At 41.3% G+C, this 19,689-nt stretch overlaps 1 protein-coding gene across 2 annotated transcripts in view; it reads right to left on the bottom strand.

The window, feature by feature from the left end:
* The window catches only part of LOC121388968 (H(+)/Cl(-) exchange transporter 7-like), a 155,519-nt gene that overhangs the window by 74,364 nt on the left and 61,466 nt on the right, over positions 1 to 19,689 (bottom strand). For both annotated transcript variants that reach the window (XM_041520526.1, XM_041520527.1), the window contains exon 2: positions 12,016 to 12,234. In XM_041520526.1, the coding sequence (XP_041376460.1) occupies positions 12,016 to 12,234 (219 nt within the window). The remainder of the gene's footprint in view (positions 1 to 12,015; positions 12,235 to 19,689) is intronic.

Here is a 19,689-nt window from a genome sequence, read left to right as displayed (position 1 = left end):
CACTGACCTCACCACTAAATACAATGACATCACCACTAAATGCACTGACCTCACCACTAAATGCAATGATATCACCACTAAATGCACTGACCTCACCACTAAATACAATGACCTCACCACTAAATGCAATGACCTCACCACTAAATGCACAGACCTCACCACTAAATGCACTGACCTCACCACTAAATGCACTGACCTCACCACTAAATACAATGACATCACCACTAAATGCACTGACCTCACCACTAAATACAATGACATCACCACTAAATGCAGACCTCACCACTAAATACAATGACCTCACCACTAAATGCACTGACCTCACCACTAAATGCACTGACCTCACCACTAAATACAATGACATCACCACTAAATGCAGACCTCACCACTAAATGCACTGACCTCACCACTAAATGCACTGACCTCACCACTAAATACAATGACCTCACCACTAAATGCAGACCTCACCACTAAATACAATGACCTCACCACTAAATACAATGACATCACCACTAAATGCAGACCTCACCACTAAATGCACTGACCTCACCACTAAATGCAGACCTCACCACTAAATGCACTGACCTCACCACTAAATGCACTGACCTCACCACTAAATGCACTGACCTCACCACTAAATACAATGACCTCACCACCTCACCACTAAATGCACTGACCTCACCACCTCACCACTAAATGCACTGACCTCACCACTAAATGCAGACCTCACCACTAAATGCACTGACCTCACCACTAAATACAATGACCTCACCACTAAATGCACTGACCTCACCACTAAATGCAGACCTCACCACTAAATGCACTGACCTCACCACTAAATACAATGACCTCACCACTAAATACAATGACCTCACCACTAAATGCACTGACCTCGCCACTAAATACACTGACCTCGCCACTAAATGCACTGACCTCGCCACTAAATGCACTGATATATTAATCATTGGCTATTGGATGTCAAACATTTGGTAATTCTGACTCATAGAGACTATGTCGAGAGTTGAAATTCTTAATACATGTAACAGGTTAGAAATAAAACTTAATCCATATAATTATATCATAATGAACTTAGTGGTGTGATTGAATGGAAGATGTTTAGGGGATAACAATGTTGTATTTGACCATTTGCGGACGTTCATGCTGCTTTTACAGTCGCAAATTGACTTTTACTAGCGACGCAGAGTAATGGTTAATGACTTGACATCGAATATACGGATAAATGGTAAATATTGATTGTACCTATGATAACCATAGATCTGAATCATCTGTACTTTTTCTCCAAAATCACTACGAAAAAGTAAACCTTTACATCAGTGCATTCGCGAGAAATGCTGTCGAATCGTATTTTTCGAAAGTTAACAATGTTGGCGTTTTTGCCCGTATGGTAGGCCTACCTATGACACTTGGTTTAAAACTGAAAGTTGAAACCTGCTGCCACTATACTTACAGTGTTCCGATGTTGATTACGGAGTCTTATATTTTACTTTCCCACAAACTGATTTCTACCCCACCCCATCCTAACCAATGCCCCACGATTGGTATATCAAAGGCTGTGGTATGTGCTGTCCTGTCTGTGGAAAGTGCATATAAAAGATCTCTTACTATTAATGGAGTTCCCTTCTGGTCTAATTAATTAAATTGTAACAAAATTGTACCTGTATAAAAGGCATTAAAACAAGTTTTAATTTACATTTAATGGAAAAATGTAGCGGGTTTCCTCTCTAATATATAAGACTATACATGTCAGAATTGAAAAATGTAGCGGGTTTCCTCTCTAATATATAAGACTATACATGTCAGAATTGAAAAATGTAGCGGGTTTCCTCTCTAATATATAAGACTATACATGTCAGAATTGAAAAATGTAGTGGGTTTCCTCTCTAATATATAAGACTATACATGTCAGAATTGAAAAATGTAGCGGGTTTCCTCTCTCTCTAATATATAAGACTATACATGTCAGAATTGAAAAATGTAGCGGGTTTCCTCTCTAATATATAAGACTATACATGTCAGAATTGAAAAATGTAGCGGGTTTCCTCTCTAATATATAAGACTATACATGTCAGAATTGAAAAATGTAGTGGGTTTCCTCTCTAATATATAAGACTATACATGTCAGAACTGCCAAATGTTTGACATCCAATAGCCGATGATTCATAAATCAGTGTGCTCTAGTGATGATATTAAATAAAACAAACCTTCAACTTTTAACAAACCCGAAACCCATGATAAACTCATGACACACCCATGACACACCCATGACAAAATCTGGGCTACAGCTCATTCGGTGATGTTGGGTGTAGACAATTCCCCGCTAGACTCTACACATTGGCCAGCAGGCGTAGAACTTTATCCTCAAGTTAAAACAGAACTAGAAAACATTTTGCTAAAGCTTGCACACAAGTTTATATTTCAATAAACTGTAGTGCAAAAAACCCAGTAATTTAATTATAATAAATTACTCGACTTCATCATGGAGGTTAAAAAAAAGTATAAAAAATCAATAAACATTGAAGATTAGCGGTGCTTTTAGAGTGAAAACTTTAATTTCCTCTGGGACTCTGCAAATGAACAGGGCAATTTGCTGTGCATACAGTGAATAATGGCGTTACTCGCAGTAGGTCGTGTATCAACATATGTATGGTATACTGAAGGCACTGTAATGTGGAGGGGTGGTAAGTAGCCCAGTGGTAAAGTTCTCGCCTGTTGTGCGGTCAGTCTAGGATCGATTCCCGTCAGTGGATGTTCCAATCTTTTAAGATATAAATGTACAATGAAACTCCTCTAAAGCAGACACAACTCGGTCTTTGTGAGGAGGAGAGATGAGTGATCACTCTCGCTCCCCAACATGTAATTGTAGTCATTACGGAGCGGGACATAGTACAATGAAACTCCTCTAAACCAGACACAACTCGGTCTTTGTGAGGAGGAGAGATGAGTGATCACTCTCGCTCCCCAACATGTAATTGTAGTCATTACGGAGCGGGACATAGTACAATGAAACTCCTCTAAAGCAGACACAACTCGGTCTTTGTGAGGAGGAGAGATGAGTGATCACCCTCGCTCCCCAACATGTAATTGTAGTCATTACGGAGCGGGACATAGTACAATGAAACTCCTCTAAACCAGACACAACTCGGTCTTTGTGAGGAGGAGAGATGAGTGATCACTGCCGCTCCCCAACATGTAATTGTAGTCATTACGGAGTGGGACATAGTACAATGAAACTCCTCTAAAGCAGACACAACTCGGTCTTTGTGAGGAGAGATGAGTGATCACCCTCGCTCCCCAACATGTAATTGTAGTCATTATGGAGCGGGACATAGTACAATGAAACTCCTCTAAAGCAGACACAACTCGGTCTTTGTGAGGAGAGATGAGTGATCACTGCCGCTCCCCAACATGTAATTGTAGTCATTACGGAGCGGGACATAGTACAATGAAACTCCTCTAAACCAGACACAACTCGGTCTTTGTGAGGAGAGATGAGTGATCACTCTCGCTCCCCAACATGTAATTGTAGTCATTACGGAGCGGGACATAGTACAATGAAACTCCTCTAAACCAGACACAACTCGGTCTTTGTGAGGAGGAGAGATGAGTGATCACTGTCGCTCCCCAACATGTAATTGTAGTCATTACGGAGCGGGACATAGTACAATGAAACTCCTCTAAAGCAGACACAACTCGGTCTTTGTGAGGAGAGATGAGTGATCACTCTCGCTCCCCAACATGTAATTGTAGTCATTACGGAGCGGGACATAGTACAATGAAACTCCTCTAAAGCAGACACAACTCGGTCTTTGTGAGGAGAGATGAGTGATCACTGTCGCTCCCCAACATGTAATTGTAGTCATTACGGAGCGGGACATAGTACAATGAAACTCCTCTAAAGCAGACACAACTCGGTCTTTGTGAGGAGAGATGAGTGATCACTGCCGCTCCCCAACATGTAATTGTAGTCATTACGGAGCGGGACATAGTACAATGAAACTCCTCTAAAGCAGACACAACTCGGTCTTTGTGAGGAGAGATGAGTGATCACTGTCGCTCCCCAACATGTAATTGTAGTCATTACGGAGCGGGACATAGTACAATGAAACTCCTCTAAAGCAGACACAACTCGGTCTTTGTGAGGAGAGATGAGTGATCACTCTCGCTCCCCAACATGTAATTGTAGTCATTACGGAGCGGGACATAGTACAATGAAACTCCTCTAAAGCAGACACAACTCGGTCTTTGTGAGGAGAGATGAGTGATCACTGCCGCTCCCCAACATGTAATTGTAGTCATTACGGAGCGGGACATAGTACAATGAAACTCCTCTAAAGCAGACACAACTCGGTCTTTGTGAGGAGAGATGAGTGATCACTCTCGCTCCCCAACATGTAATTGTAGTCATTACGGAGCGGGACATAGTACAATGAAACTCCTCTAAACCAGACACAACTCGGTCTTTGTGAGGAGGAGAGATGAGTGATCACTCTCGCTCCCCAACATGTAATTGTAGTCATTACGGAGCGGGACATAGTACAATGAAACTCCTCTAAACCAGACACAACTCGGTCTTTGTGAGGAGGAGAGATGAGTGATCACTCTCGCTCCCCAACATGTAATTGTAGTCATTACGGAGCGGGACATAGTACAATGAAACTCCTCTAAACCAGACACAACTCGGTCTTTGTGAGGAGAGATGAGTGATCACTCTCGCTCCCCAACATGTAATTGTAGTCATTACGGAGCGGGACATAGTACAATGAAACTCCTCTAAAGCAGACACAACTCGGTCTTTGTGAGGAGAGATGAGTGATCACTCTCGCTCCCCAACATGTAATTGTAGTCATTACGGAGCGGGACATAGTACAATGAAACTCCTCTAAACCAGACACAACTCGGTCTTTGTGAGGAGGAGAGATGAGTGATCACTCTCGCTCCCCAACATGTAATTGTAGTCATTACGGAGCGGGACATAGTACAATGAAACTCCTCTAAAGCAGACACAACTCGGTCTTTGTGAGGAGAGATGAGTGATCACTCTCGCTCCCCAACATGTAATTGTAGTCATTACGGAGCGGGACATAGTACAATGAAACTCCTCTAAAGCAGACACAACTCGGTCTTTGTGAGGAGAGATGAGTGATCACTCTCGCTCCCCAACATGTAATTGTAGTCATTACGGAGCGGGACATAGTACAATGAAACTCCTCTAAAGCAGACACAACTCGGTCTTTGTGAGGAGAGATGAGTGATCACTGCCGCTCCCCAACATGTAATTGTAGTCATTACGGAGCGGGACATAGTACAATGAAACTCCTCTAAAGCAGACACAACTCGGTCTTTGTGAGGAGAGATGAGTGATCACTCTCGCTCCCCAACATGTAATTGTAGTCATTACGGAGCGGGACATAGTACAATGAAACTCCTCTAAAGCAGACACAACTCGGTCTTTGTGAGGAGAGATGAGTGATCACTCTCGCTCCCCAACATGTAATTGTAGTCATTACGGAGCGGGACATAGTACAATGAAACTCCTCTAAAGCAGACACAACTCGGTCTTTGTGAGGAGAGATGAGTGATCACTCTCGCTCCCCAACATGTAATTGTAGTCATTACGGAGCGGGACATAGTACAATGAAACTCCTCTAAAGCAGACACAACTCGGTCTTTGTGAGGAGAGATGAGTGATCACTCTCGCTCCCCAACATGTAATTGTAGTCATTACGGAGCGGGACATAGTACAATGAAACTCCTCTAAAGCAGACACAACTCGGTCTTTGTGAGGAGAGATGAGTGATCACTGCCGCTCCCCAACATGTAATTGTAGTCATTACGGAGCGGGACATAGTACAATGAAACTCCTCTAAAGCAGACACAACTCGGTCTTTGTGAGGAGAGATGAGTGATCACTCTCGCTCCCCAACATGTAATTGTAGTCATTACGGAGCGGGACATAGTACAATGAAACTCCTCTAAAGCAGACACAACTCGGTCTTTGTGAGGAGGAGAGATGAGTGATCACTCTCGCTCCCCAACATGTAATTGTAGTCATTACGGAGCGGGACATAGTACAATGAAACTCCTCTAAAGCAGACACAACTCGGTCTTTGTGAGGAGAGATGAGTGATCACTCTCGCTCCCCAACATGTAATTGTAGTCATTACGGAGCGGGACATAGTACAATGAAACTCCTCTAAAGCAGACACAACTCGGTCTTTGTGAGGAGAGATGAGTGATCACTCTCGCTCCCCAACATGTAATTGTAGTCATTACGGAGCGGGACATAGTACAATGAAACTCCTCTAAACCAGACACAACTCGGTCTTTGTGAGGAGAGATGAGTGATCACTCTCGCTCCCCAACATGTAATTGTAGTCATTACGGAGCGGGACATAGTACAATGAAACTCCTCTAAAGCAGACACAACTCGGTCTTTGTGAGGAGAGATGAGTGATCACTCTCGCTCCCCAACATGTAATTGTAGTCATTACGGAGCGGGACATAGTACAATGAAACTCCTCTAAAGCAGACACAACTCGGTCTTTGTGAGGAGGAGAGATGAGTGATCACTCTCGCTCCCCAACATGTAATTGTAGTCATTACGGAGCGGGACATAGTACAATGAAACTCCTCTAAAGCAGACACAACTCGGTCTTTGTGAGGAGAGATGAGTGATCACTCTCGCTCCCCAACATGTAATTGTAGTCATTACGGAGCGGGACATAGTACAATGAAACTCCTCTAAAGCAGACACAACTCGGTCTTTGTGAGGAGAGATGAGTGATCACTCTCGCTCCCCAACATGTAATTGTAGTCATTACGGAGCGGGACATAGTACAATGAAACTCCTCTAAAGCAGACACAACTCGGTCTTTGTGAGGAGGAGAGATGAGTGATCACTCTCGCTCCCCAACATGTAATTGTAGTCATTACGGAGCGGGACATAGTACAATGAAACTCCTCTAAAGCAGACACAACTCGGTCTTTGTGAGGAGGAGAGATGAGTGATCACTGCCGCTCCCCAACATGTAATTGTAGTCATTACGGAGCGGGACATAGTACAATGAAACTCCTCTAAAGCAGACACAACTCGGTCTTTGTGAGGAGGAGAGATGAGTGATCACCCTCGCTCCCCAACATGTAATTGTAGTCATTACGGAGTGGGACATAGTACAATGAAACTCCTCTAAAGCAGACACAACTCGGTCTTTGTGAGGAGGAGAGATGAGTGATCACCCTCGCTCCCCAACATGTAATTGTAGTCATTACGGAGCGGGACATAGTACAATGAAACTCCTCTAAAGCAGACACAACTCGGTCTTTGTGAGGAGAGATGAGTGATCACTCTCGCTCCCCAACATGTAATTGTAGTCATTACGGAGCGGGACATAGCCCAGTGGTAAAGCACTCGCCTGATGCACAGTCGGTCTGAGATTGATCCCAGCCATGATTTCTCGTTCCAGCCAGTGCATCACGAGTGGTATATCAAAGGACATGGTATGTGCTATCCTGTCTGTGGGATGGTGCATGTAAAAAGATCCCTTGCTACTAATGGAAAAGCATAGCAGGTTTCCTCTTTAAGACTATATGTCAATGTGCTCTAGTGGTGTCATTAAACCAAACAAACATTCAATTTTTGTAGGACTGAATGTAGGTCAGTGGTAGAGCACTCGTCTAAAACTATAGATTAAAGGCCATAGTATGTGCTGTCCTGTCTATGGCAACGCGCATAAAAAAAATTGATTGCTGTTTTATTGATTTAACTGCCAGAAAAGCTAATGTTTGTACGCTCCGCTACACAATAAACAATAGGGGCTAACAATGTCATTTTCAATTGCTGTTGTTTGTTCCACTAAGGCACACACTACATTTACATGCTTCACCTTATAACAATTAAATTTCCATTATTGTTTAGAACCAAACTTTTGTTTTTGCCTATTCACACAGTTTGTGGATGATTTTTTGTGTTCATACTTCATTAAAGAGCTTAGAAAATTGAATGCAATGAGCCGTATGATGTTGTCATTTCTTTTACTCATGCATTTAGTTAAAGTTTGTTTCACTTAATGACACCACTAGAACACATTGATTTATTCATCATCTGCTATTGAATTCTGATATATAGTCTTAGAGAAAAAACCCGCTTCAAGGAATCTTTTATATGCACCATCTCACAGATAGGATAGCACATACCATGGCTTTTGATATACCAGTTGTGGGGGCATTAGTTGGAATGGGAGATAAAAACAATCGTGGAATGTGTCCACTGAGAGGGGTCTATATATACTGCTACCAAAACACCTCAAGCGAGCGCTCTACCGACTGAGCTAGTACAGATCCCGCCCAGCCTCGATCACACTTAGTGACAAAAAGATATACATGTAAGGACATTGTCTTGCAATTGTCAGTGCTCAGTGTATCCAGACATAGCACAAAGTAAAGTTTGTTTTATTTAATGCCGGCACTAGAGCACATTGATTTTTTATCTTATCATCGGCTATTGGACGTCAAACATATGGTCATTCTGACACTGTTTCTTAGAGGAAACCCGCTGTCGCCACATAGGCTACTCTTTTATGACAGGCAGCAAGGGATCTTTTATTTGCGCTTCCCACAGGCAGGACAGCACAAACCATGGCCTTTGCTGAACCAGTTATGGATCACTGGTCAGTGCAAGTGGTTTACACCTAACCATTGAGCCTTGCGGAGCACTCACTCGGGGTTTGGAGTCGGTATCTGGATTAAAAAATCCCATGCCTCGACTGGGATCCGAACCCAGTACCTACCAGCCTGTAGACCGATGGCCTAACTACGACGCCACCGAGGCCGGTCTCAACATAGCACAATGCAAGCATGAGTCGATCTCGTATTCAAGATAATGCCTTATTACCCACGTGGTTAACATGTTCTTGGTACATATCAAAGTGATATGTTCCACTAGAACGCCAAGTGGGACGTTAACACCTCAGTGTCATACAATGACATCATTGATTGGTGCATGACAACCTAGAACATCAACCAAACGAGATCAGTGATATAAATTAAAATCAATTCTGGGTAATAAATAGGATATTAAACTTGCTACAATTTCGAATCATGTTTATGTCCCTCATGACAATTGAATATTATTTCACTGGGGACATAAACATGATATCAAATGGAAGCTTGTTTGATATCTAACAATACTCTGCCCATTTCTGCTCATATCTTCACAAAGTCCTAGCGGTAAACAACACAGAGGAATACAGATGAGAAAAGCTAATAAAGTTGTTTTTTCCCCCCACACAAAGTGAATTGCTTATGAAACATTAAGCAGCTTCTGATGAAATATTAATCGAGGTTGTGGGCTGAGTCAGTTTTTATAATCGGAGATCTTGTCAACTCTGTTCAATAGTTGATCGTTGTATAACAACAGAGGCATTACCCAAGAGCTAGGGATGTCCGTCAAAAGAAAGTATTGTCTATCGAGGGAAAACCGAAACACATATAAAATTCGGCTTAATGTAAATGTGATCATCAAATGTTTTAAGTATGCACTGCAGGGAGGACATAAAGAAGGGGTTTTAGTATGCACTGCAGGGAGGACATATAAAAGGGGTTTTAGTATGCACTGCAGGGAGGACATATAGAAGGGGTTTTAGTATGCACTGCAGGGAGGACATATAGAAGGGGTTTTAGTATGCACTGCAGGGAGGACATATAAAAGGGGTTTTAGTATGCACTGCAGGGAGGACATATAAAAGGGGTTTTAGTATGCACTGCAGGGAGGACATATAGAAGGGGTTTTAGTATGCACTGCAGGGAGGACATATAGAAGGGGTTTTAGTATGCACGGCAGGGAGGACATATAAAAGGGGTTTTAGTATGCACTGCAGGGAGGACATATAGAAGGGGTTTTAGTATGCACTGCAGGGAGGACATAAAGAAGAGGTTTTAGTATGCACTGCAGGGAGGACATATAGAAGGGGTTTTAGTATGCACTGCAGGGAGGACATAAAGAAGGGGTTTTAGTATGCACTGCAGGGAGGACATAAAGAAGGGGTTTTAGTATGCACTGCAGGGAGGACATAAAGAAGGGGTTTTAGTATGCACTGCAGGGAGGACATATAGAAGGGGTTTTAGTATGCACTGCAGGGAGGACATAAAGAAGGGGTTTTAGTATGCACTGCAGGGAGGACATAAAGAAGGGGTTTTAGTATGCACTGCAGGGAGGACATATAGAAGGGGTTTTAGTATGCACTGCAGGGAGGACATATAAAAGGGGTTTTAGTATGCACTGCAGGGAGGACATATAAAAGGGGTTTTAGTATGCACTGCAGGGAGGACATATAAAAGGGGTTTTAGTATGCACTGCAGAGAGACATATAAAAGGGGTTTTAGTATGCACTGCAGGGAGGACATATAAAAGGGGTTTTAGTATGCACTGCAGGGAGGACATATAAAAGGGGTTTTAGTATGCACTGCAGAGAGACATATAAAAGGGGTTTTCTCAGAGATATTATTGTTATGCTACTTTGGTTCTACAGACTTCGACATGAAAAACAAATGAGGGGAGTGATTAATTACTTACTTAACTTAGATTATGGGAGTCATTTAAGAAATTACCAAACTGATATATAAATTCAAATTCTAAGGGGAGCTATAGCCTATAAATTACTCTTTTCTAATTAGTCTCAGGGGAGCTATGGGGAGCAAGAGTGATATAGCTGCCTTTAAATGGTGAGGTCTAGTTTTTTCTACCAGCATTAATACATGCATTTTGTTTTACAATCAGAATAGTATAAACATTTAACACCAAAAGAAACATGAATAAAATGTTCAGCTGTTACATTAAATTTAGTATTTAACAAAAGATTAACAACATTAAATTTAGTTTTTAACAAGAGATTAACAACATTAAATTTAGTACTTAACAAGAGATTAACAACATTAAATTTAGTACTTAACAAAATATTAACACAGATTGATATTCAGGAGAATTACAGGTTAATATACCAGTTATCATCTCCCAGAATTGAAAGTTTGTTATCAAGTAAAAGTATATGACTCACAAACAAACCATAATCCTGATTTGTGTATCTTTTGGTGTTCAGTATAACATAGCCTTTAAAGATGTGTACTCCTGTACTGTATGGTACGTCTCGTTCAAACGAACAGTTTCCTACTTACGATATTAAAGGGACAGTCCTGAGTTTGTTGACACTGTTATGTTGCCGACTAACAGGGTCATTTTAATGACTACAAATCCATAATGAGGAGTTGGACTGATCGCTCACCTCACCTGGCAAAGACTGAGTTGTGTCTGGGGTTTCATTGTATATTATATATTAAAAGATTTGAACAACTAAAAGTTACATATTACACTGACCTTGAACTTGAAATTGAGATCTATGCTAGAGACTAACCTTGAACTTGAAAGACAGCAGAGTGGTGATGCTGACTGACCTTGAACTTGAAATGAAGGTCTAGGCTATAGACTGACCTTTAACTTGGAAGACAGCAGTGTGCTGATGCTGACTGACCTTGAACTTGAAATGGATGTCTGTTTTACAGACTGACCTTGAACTTGGAAGGCACTGCAAAATGTTGGGGGAGGCCTTAATATACGCTGACACCTTTTGGCCAATCCCCAGACCACTACTGTTTTGGAACGGCAATAAACATTGTTTAAACCAACTTGGAAGACACCAGTGTGATGATGCTGACTGACCTTGAACATGAAATGAAGGTCTAGGCTAGAGACTGACCTTGAAATGAAGGTCTATGTAACAAACTGGCCTTAAACTTGGAAGACAGCTGTGCTGTGATGCTGACTGACCTTGAATTTGAAATGAAGGTCTAAGCTAGAGACTGACCTTGAAATAGAGGTCTATGCTACAGACTGACCTTAAACTTGGAAGACAGCTGTGCGGTGATGCTGACTGACCTTGAATTTGAAATGCAGGTCTAGGCTAGAGACTGACCTTGAAATAGAGGTCTATGCTACAGACTGACCTTGAACTTGGAAGACAGCAGTGCAGTGATGCTGCTCTGCGTGAGGAGGGTGTCGGAGGGGGTGGTGAGTGTGCCCAGCGTGACGTCGTCCTGCTCAAACTGCGTGAAGGCGTCAGAGTACTTCCTGTTGTGCGGCCGCGGCACCAGCCCATCGTGGTTCTTAGTCTCATCTTGACTTGTTCGAATCAGCGGGTCCAACTTCACGGGGGTTACCGTAAACTGAAACAACACACACATTCAAAATAAATATTTAATCAAAGGAACAGAACAGGAATATTTAAGGAAAGGAGAATAACAGGAATATTGGTAAGGAAAGAAAAACAGGAATAGTCAAGGAATGGAAAACAGGAATGTTTAAGGAATGGAAAAGAACAGGAATATTAAAGGAATGAAAAACCGCAATAATTTCAGGAATGGAAGAGAACAGGAATATTTAAGGCATGGAAAACATGAACATTTAAGGAATGGAAAACAGGAATATTTAAGGAATGAAAACCCCCAGAAATATTTAAGGAATAAAAAAATATTTAAGGAATGGAGAAAAAGGAATAATTAAGAAATTAAAAACAAGAATATTTAAGGAAAATAACTGGAATATTTAAGGAAAATAACTAGAATATTTATGGAAAATACCAGGTATATTTAAGGAATGAAGAAAACAGGAATAATTAAGAAATAAAAACTAACATATATTTAAGGAATTGAAAATACCAGGAATATTTCAGGAATGGATAAGAACAAGAATAAATAAGGAATTGAAAATACCAGGAATAGTTAATGGGAAATAATAGGAATATTCAAGGAATGGAAAAGAACAGGAATATTTATGAAATGGAAAAAAACAGGAATCTTTAAGAAATTAAAAAAAAAAAAAGGAATATTTAAGACATGGAAATGAACAGGAATATTTCATTAATGATAACTCCAGACATTTTAAAGACATTCTCAAAGCTGCCAGTGTCCTATCTGGATAATTTATACAGCTATTTGTGTTAAGTAGTGATTACAAATTAACACATGATCTTTCCCATTGTTTTGTTCTTTTCTCAGTAAACATAAAAATGACATCATCAGGAAATGTCATCAGACCTGTCAACCCTCCTGGATTTGGCAGAGTCTCCTGGTATTTGATCAAATCTCCTGACAACCTGTGCAGGAGACAATTTCTCCTGTTAAATGACATTTTTGTAAGCATAAAAAAAATATCAATCCCCTTTTGCCAAAATAACATCAGGGAAGTAACCATGACGGATCTGAAGTGCCAGACTCTGGCCCAGGGTTGACAGCAATACACACTATGTATGTTAGAATCACATGTCACAGCAAGACAAGGAAAAGACCAATTAGCTATATAAACATACTTGTGTCAGTTAATTTTGTATGTTTGTGCAGTAAAATGTTGGTAACAAGGGTACACTTCAATAGATTTTTTTTCGTACAATTAATAAATGTTGTGTTTGATATAAAGTTATCCACGGAAATGGGTATAATTAAAGTATATTTCACACAATGTCCATAATGAGGTTTTACTTATGATTAATGGAAATACAATGTTTATTGCATCATTATAATGATTTTAAATAAGTACCATGCCACTGTTCCTTATTATAGTAAAAACTGAATATTAATTTATAAGATTTATATAAATTTGTCTTGGGTACTTCAATTTGGGTACACTAGCCACAAATGATGATGTAACATAACCTGTAAGTGTAATGCCGTAAATGTACTAATTACATTTTTTAATTTCTTGTTAATGTTCTTAACATTTTTGGATAAAAGAGATTTAAAAAAATTTTTTTATTAAATCATAATATTTAAACTTTGAAAAGAAATATATACACACATTAAAAAAAAAAAATTAATTAATTAATCAAAAACAATTTAATGCCAAGATCTAAGGTTAACAAGTATATATGACATTATGTAGTGTTCATATAACTTATTGTAATAATGTTGACAACAACCTTGCGATTTTGGGTTAAATTGTGTGAAGTTAAAAAATCTCCTGTTTTTTGACAAAATCTCCTGCTTTTTCAACACACACCTCCTGCTTTCTCTTGACTGAAGGTTGACAGGTCTGAATGTCATATGGGATGATATCACTATTACTTTATATTTCGGAGTGTTATTGTTCAATCAAAAAAAGAATTCAATCTTGTGTTTTTATTAATAAATATGTTTCAAATTTAATTATAGGGATTGTCTACTATTTCTTTTAGATTTATCAGAATATGAAAAAAAAAATGAAAAAAAAAGAGGAAGCATGGCTTCACAAATGAACATAGTTTGTACATGATTTTGTTGTTGTTCATACACCGATGAATCCAAAAGGAATACAAGACAATGATAACAGTTAAAGGAGCAGACCCTAGTTTTAACATGTAAAAAAACAAAGACTAAGTTCAGTTAATTTACAAACCTGTAACTCAATTATATAAAGTTACAACAGAGAGAAAGAAGAGTCTGTGACATTAAAACAGGAAATATCCTTAAAAATAGACTAAAACTCGAATCAATAAACCGCTACTTCTCAGACACACATGCATTTTTAAAAGTAAGAAAAATGCAATTTTTTAATATTAGAAACACCAGGATGACCAGAAACACTTGAGTTCTACAGAAATGGATAAACTAAAGAATAAAATGGAGGTAATGTTTGATTTCAGTGATCATAAATGGCTCTAACAGTGAAAAATATGTTGCAGTGTTTAAAAACTAGGGTCTGTCCCTTTAAGGATAATTGGAAGTGTATTCGTATATTCCAGACATGAATATACTGTGGTTGTCTTGCACCTCCCCACTGGGCCATTAACACTCACTCCAGGCTCATGTGCAGGACATTATGCAATTGGGGGGGGGGGGGGGGGGAGAGAGCTGGACTGTTGCAAGAGAAATTTCACTGTAGGGGTTACGGTCATGCTTTTTTAAAATTCACTTTGACAGAAACTCCTCCCTGCACAAACACTTGCCTTTTGTGTGGGAGCTGGTACCAGGATGTAAACTGAGCACCTATATACAAACCACTTCTCTCGACTCCCTCTTTTATTTATTTTCCTGCTCCTGCACTCTCCCCCCCACCCCCCACCCCAATCCCATTGAGGGTGCCCCTTCAATATAAATTCCTGGCTGTGCCAATGCTACCAGCCTTTTAAGCCAATTGCTTAACCATCTTAAGTTCCTAAGTCTTTTGCACGGACATTTTCTCTGAACTTCCATTTAGCACATGCACTTGTTGATTTAGTGTTCCGCTTGAGTGAATGGAATGCACACCTCCGTGAGCGGCAAATCGGGTTAAGCACTCGGACACCTGTCTGCAGTAGGAGAGTGAGAAAAACACGTAACACGGTCGAGTACCACATGCATTTTTAACCAGTGGTGGTCAAAGATAACACCCTGCTAACACCCACTGTCTAAAAAGCCATGTGCAAAACACAACACTCACGTAAGTGTTCACACAAAAATCTTTCTGGAACTCATTTGGGAATTGTTATCATACCACTCACTCACTCATTCACTCATTCACTCTCTTGCTCTCTCGCTCTCCCTCCCCCGCTCTCTCTCTCTCTCTCTCTCTCTCTCTCTCTCTCTCTCTCTCTCTCTCTCTCTCTCTCTCTCTCTCTCTCTCTCTCTCTCTCTCTCTCTCTCTCTCTCTCTCTCTCTCTCTCTCGTCTATTCAATAAAAATGTTATGACACTCATGCTCATGTTTACATAATTAGGGGATAACCGTACTGCGTTTTCCGATTAGCCGACATATACATGTGGTTTTACTGGTGCAAATGTAGTTTTACTGGTGACGCATTGGTCAACAAATGAAACACACAGTTACTGTTACTGTCTTTATAATGGCAGAATGGATGTTTTAATTACCTTTTCATTTTATGTGAGCAAATAGTGATGGAATATCAGAAGTTTAAATCAATATTTCCGAAATAAAGTTTCAGTTATGATAGTAAAAAAGTAAAGTTTGTTTTATTTAACAACGCCACTAGAGCACACTGATATTTTATCTTATCATCAGCTATTGGACGTCAAACATATGGTCATTCGGACACTGATTTTTAGAGGAAACCTGCTGTCGCCATATAGGCTACTCTTTTATGACAGGCAGCAAGGGATCTTTTATTTGTGCTTCCCACAGGCAGGATAGCACAAACCATGACCTTTGTTGAACCAGTTATGGATCACTGGTCGGTGCAAGTGGTTTACACCTACCCATTGAGCCTTGCAGAGCACTCACTCAGGGTTTGGATTTGGTATCTGGATTAAAAATCCCATGCCTCAACTGGGATCTGAACCCAGTACCTGCCAGCCTAACCACGACGCCACCGAGGCCGGTCAGTTATGATAGTGACAGCACAAATAAATTGTATTTTGAATGTGAGTAAAATTACATTAATGTTTGAAATATTGGCAATTTTTACTACTAAAAAGATAAAAAATACTACAGTCAGTTGTTACAATCAATGTATGCATCATCGCAAACCCTGACAGTAGGCCGGGTTATCACTATGCTAATTCAATTGGGTGTTTTTATCAACAAATTGTCCACTTTAGTAACCAGCCAATGATGTGTTGTTATTTCCAGCCTTGCAGAGACTGTAGTGTAATCACTCAGATTGACAGACGTCATTGTGGTGTCAGAGACTGTAGTGTAATCACTCAGATTGACAGACATCGTCGTGGTGTCAGAGACTGTAGTGTAATCACTCAGATTGACAGACGTCGTTGTGGTGTCAGAGACTGTAGTGTAATCACTCAGATTGACAGACGTCATCGTGGTGTCAGAGACTGTAGTGTAATCACTCAGATTGACAGACGTCGTCGTGGTGTCAGAGACTGTAGTGTAATCACTCAGATTGACAGACGTCGTCGTGGTGTCAGAGACTGTAGTGTAATCACTCAGACTGACAGACGTCGTCGTGGTGTCAGAGACTGTAGTGTAATCACTCAGACTGACAGACGCCATTGTGGTGTCAGTGGGATTTAGCTCAGTTGGTAGAGCACTCGCCTGAGTTGTGATGGCTTGCATGATCGACCACTCTATATGGACTTGGGTTAATTTCTGTCACAACCAGTTCCCCACGACTGGTACATCAAAGGCCTGTCTATGGGAAAGTTCACATAAAAGATCCCTTGCTGCTTTACTGGTAGGAATAGCCTATGTGGCAGCAGCGGGTTTCATATCTCTCTCTCTCTTCTCTCTGTCTGTCTGGGGTGGGACATAGCTCAGTGGTAAAGCGCTCTCCTGAGGCGCGGTCGGTCTGGGATCTTCTTCCACCCAATGCACCATGACTGGTATATCAAAGGTCATGGTATGTGCTACCCTGTCTGTGGGATGGCACATATAAAAGATCCCTTGCTACTAATAGAAAAGTCTCTAGTAGTAGTTTCCTTTTAAAGACATGACAGCACTACCAAATGTTTGATGGTCAACAGCCAAAATTAATGTGCCCTTGTGGTGTTAACAAATCTCTCTCTCTCTCTCTCTCCCCTTGTGTGTTAACAAATCTCTCTCTCTCTCTCTCTCTCTGTCTCTCTCTGTCTGTATGTCTGTCTCTGTCTCTCTCTCTCTTTCTCTGTGTCTCTCTCTGTCTTTCTGTCTCTGTCTCTCTCTCTGTCTGTCTGTCTCTCAATCTGTCTCTCTCTCTGTCTGTCTGTCTCTCTCGCCCTCTCTGCCCTCTCTGCTCTCTATGCTCTCTCTCTCTCTCTCTCTCTCTCTCTCTCTCTCTCTCTCTCTCTCTCTCTCTCTCTCTCTCTCTCTCTCTCTCTCTCTCTCTCTCACCACACACACACATTCACACTATTACCGTAACCATGGGCGTTTCCAAAATTGATAATTTATGCAAAAAGCGGCAAGTAATGTATAAATTAACCATAACACCAAACTGCCTAATAATGGAAAGTGAAAGCTGTTTGCAATATCCATTATCAGAAAACATATTGTGTGTTTTGAGTGACACTTTCCTCTTGTTCCTTGTCAGTTGTGAGTCTTGATTAAAACCAGTTATGTGGCTGCAGCAATATTGTCTCACATTAATCTGCCACCAGCCATCCTAGGATAGCCATGTTGGAACCACAGAAGCCAGGAGGGCACAGCCTCCCCCCACCCCCACTCCACCATCAAGATTTATTTTGTCTCCTATTATATACAGTGAAGCACCTGTAAAAAACCCACCCTAAATGACCAATATTACTAAATGGCCAAAACACACCTCACTGGCATTTCCTATTACTCAGCATCGAATAATTGTCTCTGGTACCAGGTAAATTGGATTACCCACCTTGCATGTAACACTTGACAGAAACACAGCTCACGACTTGTAGCCGAAACAATTAACGTTTCTTCGCCACTAATGTGACGCTCATTAGTAAATAGTAGAGAAAAACGTGGCTGGAAAAAAAGTCACAGGAAAAAAAGTCACAATTTAGTATAGGAAAAAAAATCACAGGAAAAAAAGTCACAATTTTTATATAACAAAATGTATGGGTTTGTAGAGTATTGAATGTGGCATCATACTCATAGTATGCATGGGGTCATTGTTAAGTAGGTCAATTAGGCTAGATTAAAGAAAGAGGCCTCATATTGTGCATGGGTGGTGACTAATTGTTACACTTATTAATTAGGGTCAATTAGGCAGGATTAAAGAAAGAGTCTTCATATTGTGCAGGGGTGATGCTTGGGTCTAGCTTACTGATCAGTCGATTCTTGCTATTTTCAGTTGCGCAGTCGATTCTTGCATTCGATTCTTGCAGTCGATTCTTGCCATTCGATTCTTGCGACTTCGAAATTGATCACGATGAGGATGGACGTATGTCAGTGTACTCTCGCGTTACCCCCCCACCTGGGGGGACTTATGGTCTCATACGGAGCGCTACTGGAATACCGGGTCACGTATACCGGGTCACGGGCTTCCGTGACCTTGGTGTACGGGGACCCGGTACCACCGAAGAAAGGAAGGTGGAGGAAGAGGAGACGTGCGCCAGCGGCGGCGCAGGGGGAGACAAAACCGGCGGCTAAACCGCCGGCAGCGACTCCGTCTGCTGGATCGCCCAACGCCACTCAACTGAAGAGGAAGACGAAGATGGAAGTGGTCTCGGCCCCAGTCATCAACGTCCCCTCTACAGGACCCGAGGAAATTGACATGCCGGACTCAGTTATCTGCAGTTCATCATACAACAGACCCGATCCGCCTGCCTTTACTTCTGGGTTTCCGGACTTGTCGCCGATTAAACCGGTGTCACCCGTTGAGACCCAGGCCCGGAAGACGGCTGTGGTTAAGAGGAAGGCGACCACTCCCCCGAGTGCCACCCCAGCCAAGCCAAGTCGCCCGACTCAACCGCCGAATCCAGAGAAACAATCAGAGGGACCATGGTCACTTAAGGCCGGCAGACTCCATCCGCGGTTCCAACAGCTGATGAAGATTAACATCGAGGACGTGCGCCAACTCATTAGTGAGCCGAAGCACAGCGCATATCATCCGCTACCGACCGAGCCCGATGAAGGGGAATTTGCTGTCCATCGAGTCCAGGTTGATGTGGATATCACCGCAGTTTGCGTCACCGTTCGCCGGAAGGGAAGATATAATCAAGCGCTGCTACTTAAGGAGATGGACAACCCGTCACTACATCGTGTCCTCAAAATCCTTGCGGGGAGTGATTACAGTCACAT

This window comes from Gigantopelta aegis, chromosome 14 (assembly GCF_016097555.1).
Source record: "Gigantopelta aegis isolate Gae_Host chromosome 14, Gae_host_genome, whole genome shotgun sequence".
In the NCBI taxonomy this organism is placed as follows: Eukaryota; Metazoa; Mollusca; class Gastropoda; order Neomphalida; family Peltospiridae; genus Gigantopelta; species Gigantopelta aegis.
The sequence above is the reverse complement of the archived record's forward strand: the minus strand, read 5'-3'. Positions and strand labels throughout refer to the sequence as shown.